Raw genomic sequence first — 11,341 nt, forward strand, 5'->3', positions numbered from 1 at the left:
AACAATTACACTCATCTTTTCAGAGATATCTGGGAATGATAAATGTGACAAGAAATATACTAAATGGACTACTTCTTTATATCACTTAACTTTATCTGGTGGAAAAACAGTGAGAACAGAATGTAAATGTGTTCAGAAACAAGGCATACTTCCCCGAACGTTATCAGCAGACGACAACTCAGCCACTCACAGACATTCTTCAACAGCTTCGGCCTTACCTACCTGTCTTAAGTCCAGAGTGATTGTGACCCAGTGATATTCCCTTCCGTTTTGAATACTGGGACTTTGCCACCAGTTATTGGTGCCATCTATCGCATTTGATATTGGATGGCGTTCTGTCAAAAGAAAATAAAAACATGCATACCTTTCAGCTTTGGGGTTATTTATTTATTTTTACTTCTAAACTGTAGGCTAATGGAAATGAATAGCAGTGAAGATAAACACAGAGTTCATGGCTTCCTAACAGAAGTCTTCATAATTATTTCAAAGAGTATAAACCCCCACAGGTAGTTCTGAAGAGAAGAAGCAACACTTGCCTTTGGGGTTGGCGCTGGTGCCATCACAGATCCGGCACTGTGCGTTCCGCACGGGTCGACCGGGCACGTGCTCCACAAGTTTGCAGAACATCTCAGGCCCCTTCTCACCACATGTTGCATTGGTGCTGATGTGAGCATTGCTGGCAAGATTGAGAATGGCAGGAAATAGGCCTGAAAGTTGAAATTCACCAAATTGGCTCAGCCACTTGGTATCAAAAGTATAGGATTACTACATCTCACTTTGCAGGTAAATGGAAGAGATTGTATAAGTCGATGTGCTGAGTGAAAGAAGCCTTATACAAAGATAGTTATATGGTGGTTTCATTCACATGAAATTAAAGGACAAACACTACTCATTTATGAGAAAAAAAAAAACTCTGAACATCTGTGGCTGTTGAGATTGACTGTGAAGGCACATGAGGGAACTTTCTGGGATAATGTTATGTTCTATATCTTGATAAAAGTTTGGATTGCATAGCCATCTGCAGTTGAAAAAAAAAATCAGAGAATGTGAAAGATTTGTGTAGATTGGTGTATTCCACTATATGTAAATTTGACCTCAAACAATAAAAATGTTGATGTAAATGCTGAACAGTTTAGAAGTAAAGTGTACTTAGTTCTTCGAATCACTTTGAAATGCATCAGAAAAGAAGCTAGATTGATGGATTGAGATGAGTACAGGGACAGACAGGTGGTAAACATAATAGTATAAAATGGTCATTGTAGAATCTTGGCAAAAAGATAGGTGTTCACTGTACAATTCTTTCCACTTTTCTGATGAAAATATTTCATAATAAAATGTTGGGAAAACAAGTTTTAAGACAAGTTTCAAATGATCTAATGCATGTATTTGCCAATGAAAATCAGATTCTCCACTCGCTTTGCTCCAGTTGCCTCTCCTAGTACTTACAAGGCCTTTCCTATCAGTATCTAGTATATTTCTCTCTCTCTTCTTTCTTTACAGCCTCTTTGCTTTGGTGAATAATACTTTAGGACACAAAGATCCAGTTTTCAAAATTCTCTTCAATTCAGTATTAATCTTTGCCTTTCCACCGTCCTTTTGTCGCCGGTGATTTTCATCTTTAAGTAGTAGGTCCAAACTACTCAGAAAACAATTTTTGGATGACTGTGAGAAAAATAACTGCATTAAGTTCTTTAGAGCTCTGACTTTATCTCAGTAAAAGATAATAGCAGTGAGGTTCTGTGAAGATCTAAAAAGGACGGTGAACATGGTGTTGAAGAGGCATTCTACACGAAAGGACATTGTGAAATGAGATAGGGCACTGAGGCGGGATCTTAGCGAAGTGGGGTTTCTCTAATTTACTAGAACTTGATCTTCAAACACCACGGATGATAATCTTTTCTTTATAAAGCACAGAGAGTCAAAATTATATCTAAAATACTTCTTTTCCAGTGAAATTTGAAAAAGCACAATATAATTTTAATAACATAGAAGGAATTCATGTCTTCGATTTTGATTTTTTAGGTACTGCTCGATCTCTTCTATTATAAATATTTTAATAATTAAAGTTATAAAATAAAAGTGGTTGTTACATTAAAAAACTTACTGTTAGTCTTTCAAAGACTTTCCACATAAAACAGAACTACTAATAGGTGGTTTATTTCTAGTGAAATAACCCTATTTCTGTTAATTTTAGTGAAATAGTCCTATTCAAGTCAATAGGCCCCTAGCCTCTCAATAGGAAATAATATTGAATTTTTGTATTCAAGAGCATTATTATAATTTTGAAGTATAACACAGACTTGCATCATATACTACGTTTAATATATTGTATACGTTTACATTTTTAACTCAAAAGTTGGTCATTTTACCATGTTCCTTTAAAGCGATTTATTTTTAATCAAAAAGTCTTTATAAACAGATGAATCTTTCCATTTAATTATGTGCTTGCCCAAATTACTATTTTTAAACAACTAGTAGTTAGACATTTAACATTTTATGAAATTATCTACTTCCTAAAATGACATGTTATTTTTGGGAGTGGTACTTACGTGGTAGGAGAAGCTGATATTTATTCTGTTTGGTACTGAGGTAAATATTAATTTTCTCCATTCTATATGACCATAATATTCTATTCATCTGGTTTGAATGTATCTTATGAACTAATAATTGAAAATACAATATGGTTTTAAACTGTGGTGTTTTACCCTAATAGCTAAAATGATGTTTTTCTGGCTCTGTATTACATGTATGCATTTAGATTTGCAGTGCAATCAACTCTATCCTTTCCCTTCGCACAGACTAGTCAAGCGAGGAAAAGAAACCAAGGTCACAGGACTTGATTTAACAATGCATTTCTCTATCGACAAATACTTTACCAGTTAACTTAAATGTTTCCACTTTGTCTTTATTCTCCCCCTCCAGTTGCTCCACATTAAGAAAACTCCCCACTTCCTGCCCAGGGCTCCCTCCCACCCTGGAGACCTGCAAGGTACTGAGTTATTGGAGGGAGTGGGAAGTGGAAGGAAAAGGGGAGTCACAAGGGCACCACGCTCTCACTACTCAGGAGTCTATGCTCTGAGTCACAGAAAAAGAAGCTCAAACTTTGTGAACATAATTTTGGTGAATAATATCTCAATTGTAGTAATCAGCATTATGTAGTTCTTGCACTAGATAGATTTTAAAGAACGTTCGTATTTCCTTACCTTGCTGGTATCCTAAACATACTTTTAGTACAAAGAAAGATAAATTCCTTCATTAGCATGGCTGTGTATAAAATCCTTTAAATAATCAATTTCATAAATATATCCTGGTTATCTTTCACTAAAAGTAAATCTCAGATAAACTAGTATTTGAAAAAAAAAATATTTACTAAAAATTATTCTTTACGTATTATATTTACTTACTTCATAGTTGTAGAATAATTATATTCTTTGTTGCATGTGACCATATCTGCTAGAAGTTAGAAATACATACTGGAAAAAGCATATTTAAAAAAAAATTTTTTTAAAAATTCCCTCTGGTTGCTGAATTATTTCAAAGACAACTAAAATATTTCAATAAAGGGAAACTACATGAGATTCAAGTAGGAGGAAGGATAAGAAATCAAAGAGTGAGAAAGGCACTGGGATCAAGAACCTACCAAGAACAAAAGTTTAATTTTACACATAAAAATCAAAGGCAGAATGAGGGCTGTTGCAGCACACTTATGTGACAGAGTTTTACCATTACTTAGCTGTGCATTTAATAAATTAGACTATACATTTTTGTTGAGAGACATTATTTACTTTGGTTAGTGTTACTGTAATACTAATTTGTATTTTCTCCCCATTCAGGACACACAATGGAATCATTTCTCCATTCCTGTATTTAACCAATAGCTAAAGACTGTAACACCAAACTTCGTAGAGCATGAAATAAATTCCTTCTCATTCACCAGTTTTTTTGTTTTTTTTTAAAATCCCCTTTCTTCAAAGTCTGAATACACTTGGCCTTCTTAAATGCATTTCAGGACCACATGAAACTGCTGGAAATTCCCATATTAATATTAGGTGAAAAATTGCTGCGAACCTGACAAAGATGCTACTATATATATTTACCAAAGTTTTTAGCTAAGAGACTTCCAGATAGTTGAATAATTCATTTTTGGAGGTTTCTGTTTTTTTATCAATATTTCTCAAATGTTCTAGGGCCAATGGTTCAAGGCCTTAATGCATTTGTATGTAAGAGAAGTGTGAGTTTTTCTGATGAGTTTTTTCTTATTTTGGAAAAAGCATTTTTGAATTCATAAAATTTTATATGCCTAATCCATAATTATTGTGATATTCTGGAAAAAAAATGATTTTCAACTCTCAGTTAAAGGATCTGTGGCAATATGTTTCAGTCATTTTTTTCCAGCATGAAATAAAAGATTATGAATATTTTATATGATTGAATAACGAAAGTGGCTTCCAGGGTCAGAAGTTTTTGTTTTGAAAAAAATGTTAAAGCTTCTTGTTCAGTCCATGGAGAAATTTGGAAAAATAGGAATTTAAGTTACTAAATTGAGAAATTTGTGATTTTTAAAAAACATTGAAATTCTTTTTTTTTTTTCTCTCCATATACCCAACTCTCACTTCTCTAATCTCACCCATTTACCATGTAAACATCTATAAGTTGATTAGAGAAGGCTGGTATTAGAAATAAACTACCCTGGTTGCCAGTACTCTCTTTGAAACATGGTAGTCACCTGATTGAACAATAAAAACAGCACCTCAAACAGCTACTAATGACATTATTCAGTGAGAAATCCTATAAGCATTTAATACTATTTTAGGATAATAACATCAAAGTATTCTAATAATATAATATTCCAGGTTACTAATATTTTATGTATTCTAATTACATGCATTTTAGGAGGACGCATAAATTCATATTTAGCAACATATCCATGAGTCATAAAATGCAGGTGAGAATGTTTGGCTAAGTTCAATAAATTTTTAATGAGAACCTCTTAGGTACAAAGCACTAAGACAGGCACCTCCCTGGGACACCAAGATGGATGAGCTGGACTATTCCTACCCGTAAGGCTCTCATAATCAGGAGGGAGAGACAGCTACTCATAGATTCTGAGAAGTATAATATTTAAAAAGCAGCAATATTTAAAAATAGATTAGAGGAGAGAATCTAGAATAAGAAATTCAGTTAGGCATAACCCAGGCAGAAATGAGGGCACGTACTCAGGCAAAAAAATTCTTATTGGTCTTCAAATCGATTTCAATTTGCTTCCTTTGCACTTTTCATATATCCATTTATGACCTACTCATCCTTCAAGCTAAGCCCAGATCTTTCCTGAACTCTGGACTAATATAAATGTTCTTCTTTTGTCCTGCCTGAAATCAGCATGCCCTATGACTATACTTAACAGTTATACAGAGATCATTAATTTGCTGACCAGTCTCTCCGTACACATTCACCATTATTCTCCCCTCACTATCCTTCAAAAAATATAAACAACTTGATTAATATGTGAGTTCCTTCAGGGCAGAATCATGCCTTGTTTTCTCTTCATAGCTTCTGACCCATGTAAATGCCCTATTTCTGGGGCCTGAATGAAAGAATGAATAAATGAAGGAATGTTCCTTTACACTCCTGGATTACCAGCAAGTGCACAGAACCAGGAGCCTAAATCTAGACTCTCATCCTGGCTCCACCATTAACTCTAAGTCTGGGTAAGTCAACCTCTCAGAGCCTCTGTTTCCTCAACTATTAAGTGAATATTTCTAAGAGACCTTTTTTCCTCATATACTATGTAGACTATCAGGTAAATTTGTCCACCATTTTCTCTCTACTTCAAAAATAAGTTAAAAATAGCTTTTCTCCTTTCAATGAATGCATAGAATGGTAAAGAGCGTTAATTTGGTAACTCTTTGATCTTCTTGGCTAAAAGAGCCAAATCAAAATATAAAGTGGCATTATTCTCTTTGCTAATTCAGGAATCACTCTTTAGAACTTCCACCTGAAGAGGAGTGGAAGAGAAACAAATGATGTTTCATACAACCTTGATCCTAAGCCAGAGAACCCTCAAAGGCTGGTTTTGCTTCTAATCTATGCTTATGGCAATAGTTTTCCTTGACTCTTGCTTACTCCCCAGTGTTAAAAACAAGACAAGAGGCCTAAAATGGAGTTTGCTCAACCTAAGTCCCATGTCACCAACCCAAGACTTATAGTTTCTGGCTCTCCCCAAAATGGAATCTTAAATCAGTCACTTAGCAATTGCCTGATCAGCATTAGTTAATCTGCAGATAGACCCCCGCCATCCTCTGCAAGTAACCTTGCAATAACGAACCTGCCTTTTTGCCCAATATAACTTCCTTGTTCTTGCTCCCTTCTGCCTATAAAATCTTTCATTTTGTACAGCTCCTCAGAGCTCCTTTCTGTCTGCTAGGTTGGATGCTGCTTGAGAAATGAATGATTGAATAAAGCCAATGAGATATTTAAAATTCACTCAGTTGAATTTTGTTTCTAAACACCAGTGAGATAGATGATAGATAGATAGATAGACAGATAGATAGATAGATAGATAGATAAAGTAGATAGATGTACACATACATCTTGTGGAATTCTTTCAAAACAGTAAGTTCTACTTAACATGGCATATTTAATATCTAACCTGTATATGTCCAGGCTTAAAATAGAAATGTCCATTCTAATCGGGTGTTTTATATCCACTCTAATTAGAATTAATATTGCCTAAGAAAAGGTAGTGGTGGGTAAGAAGTAAGAACATGGCTTTTAAGTCAGAAAGCCCTTGGTTTGAATTCCAGGGTTACCAGCTGCCAGCTGAGGGGCTTTACCTGTCAGTCTCCTTATTTGTGCAATGAGAAGCATAGTGCCTAGGGATTTTTATGGGCATTAAATGGCTTATGTGGGTAAAGGGTCAAAATAATATCTTAAGGGATCAATAAATAATTGCATTATTATTTTCATATTATCAGTGGAGATCACTAATAAAAATTTCCTCAAATATAATTAGACTTTTACAGTTATATTTCACATATGTGAGTCTCTGTTTCTCTGATTAAATTTTAAAAGAAGTAGTTGGTTTGCCTTTAAGGGCCACTGTGTATGAAAAGTATCTACCTTTAAATAGACGAAACACACTACCAGCAAGTGCACAGAACCAGGAGCCTAAATCTAGACTCTCATCCTGGCTCCACCATTAACTCTAAGTCTGGGTAAGTCAACCTCTCAGAGCCTCTGTTTCCTCAACTATTAAGTGAATATTTCTAAGAGACCTTTTTTCCTCATATACTATGTAGACTATCAGGTAAATTTGTCCACCATTTTCTCTCTACTTCAAAAATAAGTTAAAAATAGCTTTTCTCCTTTCAATGAATGCATAGAATGGTAAAGAGCGTTAATTTGGTAACTCTTTGATCTTCTTGGCTAAAAGAGCCAAATCAAAATATAAAGTGGCATTATTCTCTTTGCTAATTCAGGAATCACTCTTTAGAACTTCCACCTGAAGAGGAGTGGAAGAGAAACAAATGATGTTTCATACAACCTTGATCCTAAGCCAGAGAACCCTCAAAGGCTGGTTTTGCTTCTAATCTATGCTTATGGCAATAGTTTTCCTTGACTCTTGCTTACTCCCCAGTGTTAAAAACAAGACAAGAGGCCTAAAATGGAGTTTGCTCAACCTAAGTCCCATGTCACCAACCCAAGACTTATAGTTTCTGGCTCTCCCCAAATTGGAATCTTAAATCAGTCACTTAGCAATTGCCTGATCAGCATTAGTTAATCTGCAGATAGACCCCCGCCATCCTCTGCAAGTAACCTTGCAATAACGAACCTGCCTTTTTGCCCAATATAACTTCCTTGTTCTTGCTCCCTTCTGCCTATAAAATCTTTCATTTTGTACAGCTCCTCAGAGCTCCTTTCTGTCTGCTAGGTTGGATGCTGCTTGAGAAATGAATGATTGAATAAAGCCAATGAGATATTTAAAATTCACTCAGTTGAATTTTGTTTCTAAACACCAGTGAGATAGATGATAGATAGATAGATAGACAGATAGATAGATAGATAGATAGATAGATAGATAGATAGATAGATAGATAGATAAAGTAGATAGATGCACACATACATCTTGTGGAATTCTTTCAAAACAGTAAGTTCTACTTAACATGGCATATTTAATATCTAACCTGTATATGTCCAGGCTTAAAATAGAAATGTCCATTCTAATCGGGTGTTTTATATCCACTCTAATTAGAATTAATATTGCCTAAGAAAAGGAAGTGTTGGGTAAGAAGTAAGAACATGGCTTTTAAGTCAGAAAGCCCTTGGTTTGAATTCCAGGGTTACCAGCTGCCAGCTGAGGGGCTTTACCTGTCAGTCTCCTTATTTGTGCAATGAGAAGCATAGTGCCTAGGGATTTTTATGGGCATTAAATGGCTTATGTGGGTAAAGGGTCAAAATAATATCTTAAGGGATCAATAAATAATTGCATTATTATTTTCATATTATCAGTGGAGATCACTAATAAAAATTTCCTCAAATATAATTAGACTTTTACAGTTATATTTCACATATGTGAGTCTCTGTTTCTCTGATTAAATTTTAAAAGAAGTAGTTGGTTTGCCTTTAAGGGCCACTGTGTATGAAAAGTATCTACCTTTAAATAGAAGAAACACACTCAGCCTAGAGTGATGTGCATCGTGAGAGAGGCATGGAAGAAACATAGACCCTTGGCTCACCTCAGGCTCATTCCCAGGCAGGGACTTGCCGCACAGAAGGCTGAACAGTACTGACAGCTCTACTCGCACTTGTATAGCTTCCTAAACTCTCTCCTTTCTCTTTCTCTTTTTTTTCTCTTATTCTTTATGTAGTTGCCTTTGCAACACTGTGTAGTTGAATCTCTGTAAGTTAAATGCATGTTTGTAAATAAGGATCTTCTTTCATTGTTCTGCAAGCTGACACAAGGAAAGGAATCTTTGAAGAGGTGACACTTGAATTACCTCAAAAATGAGAAAGAGCTAGCCGTGCATGGGTAGCACTCCATTTTAATGTACTTGGATTTCTCTTGTAATATATTTTTATGCATTTAAAAAACACACTGAGAATAGGTCTGTGACTTTTGCCAAAGGGGTCCCTTGGCACCAAAATGTCAAGAACCCTGGTAGAGAAGTTGCTTTGGCTAAAAAGATACAGGTGACTCTGTTAGTTTCCTCTTCTTCCAGGAACCTAGTTCATCTCTGGACAAAGGCAGCCAGGAGGCACCTGACCTTTCAATTCAGGTAGTTGTGAAGGTGAGTGAGAGGGGCTTGGGCCAAGAGTTAACGTCTTGCTCAGGTGGGATCCCGAGGGACCTGACCAGGTGTGCCTCAAGAAGCAGTGCTTCCAGTTCAAGGGCACTGGCAGAAATGAGTCCTTAGTGCCATCCAGGAGGCCTGGACTGGAAGATAAGATGCCTGAGGAAACCACTGAAAACTTTCATGATATCTTCACCCACTCCCTCCAAGGGAATTAAGAGATCATCTGAATTCTTGCATTTGGCATTTGAACATATTTTCAGGGGCACATTTTCTATGCATGTGGAAGACAGAGGACATATATGAAAGGGGAGAAATGGGTAAAGGAGGAGGAGGTTTTAAAAAGGGAGATTACTTATAGTAGTGCATCACCAACCCCTTAAATATGTTCAGGAGGCTATTAACAAGCTGTGGCAAAATTCATCTTAACTCAAACCTTTTTTCCCAAAGAATAATACAAATATATCTGTATATTACGAAATAGGTGTATTTGAAACACAAACATAAATGAAACTGCTCCCCACTTTTACTTCTGATTGATCAACAATTGATAACAACTCCTAACAATAAATGGTTCCTTACTCTTCTGTTCCTTTCCCGTGAGAAACCTGAGCCAAATACTTTGTCATAACAGCACACCATTTAAAGAAATTCTATTTCTACTTATTTATTATAAATTAAAAATCATTTTAGTCACTACAAAATAAACTTGTTTTATATATCAAATATATCAGAATGTTTCAATAATAAAACACTGACGTTAATGTTTAAATACGTGAAAGTTCTTGCGTGTTTAATGTAAAACAAACAAGACTTTCATTTCCAGTGAGAATTATTCAAATGTTACCAGCTAGTTATTTTATTTCTCAAATAAAGAAAAATATGACACTTGAGAGGGTTTTAAATGAAGGTAACTTGAATGGCCTGTAGACACGGAGACCTTTCAGTCCAGGACAGAAGCACTAACTAGAAAATGGCTGCCCTCTCATCCTCTCCCCCTCCCACCAAAGCAAATGCTTGGTTTTTGGACTAAACTAATTTAATCATTGATGGATGTTAGTAAAAGAAAAGCTTTAAGATATTCGAGAGAGTCCAAGGCCTTTTCCAGCACAGCCAGCAAGGAAGGGGGCAGGAGGCAGAGGAGGGAGGAGAGAGGGGGAGAGAAAGAAAGACTCCAACACAAACAGTGAGGAGAAAATCCAAACTCCTGAGAGTCTGGCATTTAACACAGTTGATTTTTTTTTTTTTTTTCTCACATGGGAAGATAAAAAGAAGTTTAATCTTGGAAAACCCAGAGGGAGTGGTGAGCGAAAAGGCCTTAGCAGGGTTTGCTAGAGTTCTATTTCTACAGCAATGGGATCAAGGTGTCCTTGACAAGACAGAAGTTTTCACTTTAAGATAAATAAGCATACGAGCAAGCAAGAAACAAATACTGTCTGCAGAAAATAGCACTTTATCAGGGTCCACCTACTCCTCCCACAGAGGCTTGTTTAATACTTATATTCCACGATACTACAGGTTTAAATCCAACATACAAGTCTAGTTGCAGAGAAAAAAACTATAATTCATTTATCATGAAGTGGTTTTCTCCTTTGTTGCCACAAACTTTAAACTGTTATTAAAGGACGATGATTTAAATAACTCTACCAGATCAAAATCATTATTGCACATAGGCAAACCACAAAAGCACCTCGACATACATGTATTTTTACATTTCATATCATTCCCACTGCCCTGGAAAGACAGTGCCCTCCTCTCCCTTCCAAACCCTTACAGGAGTGAGCTCAGCTCAAGGGAGAGTCAAAAAGCAATTGCAGCCTTTAAGCTGAATATCTCCAGCCCTGTTGAATTAAAACGCAGTCTCATTACATTTTATTTATATCATTTATAACGTTTGCAATGTTTATATCATTTTTTAAATATCTAAAGACATCAATTAATTCAACATTTTCTTATCAGCTCAAACACTTCCAAAAATCCTTCAAGGTCTTAGTTATTTTTACCCCTTTCCTCTGCCACTTCTGCGCTCTATTACATAGATTTTAATTGCT

General features: G+C 35.7%; 1 protein-coding gene across 2 annotated transcripts in view; it reads right to left on the bottom strand.

Moving 5' to 3' along the window:
• The window catches only part of LAMA1 (laminin subunit alpha 1), a 145,463-nt gene that overhangs the window by 115,851 nt on the left and 18,271 nt on the right, over positions 1-11,341 (bottom strand). For both annotated transcript variants that reach the window (XM_015595706.2, XM_025038551.1), the window contains exons 2-3: positions 537-707; positions 223-335 (exon numbers count right to left, since the gene is read on the bottom strand). In XM_015595706.2, the coding sequence (XP_015451192.1) occupies positions 223-335; positions 537-707 (284 nt within the window). The remainder of the gene's footprint in view (positions 1-222; positions 336-536; positions 708-11,341) is intronic.

Source organism: Pteropus alecto, unplaced genomic scaffold (assembly GCF_000325575.1).
Source record: "Pteropus alecto unplaced genomic scaffold, ASM32557v1 scaffold146, whole genome shotgun sequence".
NCBI classification, from domain to species: domain Eukaryota; kingdom Metazoa; phylum Chordata; class Mammalia; order Chiroptera; family Pteropodidae; genus Pteropus; species Pteropus alecto.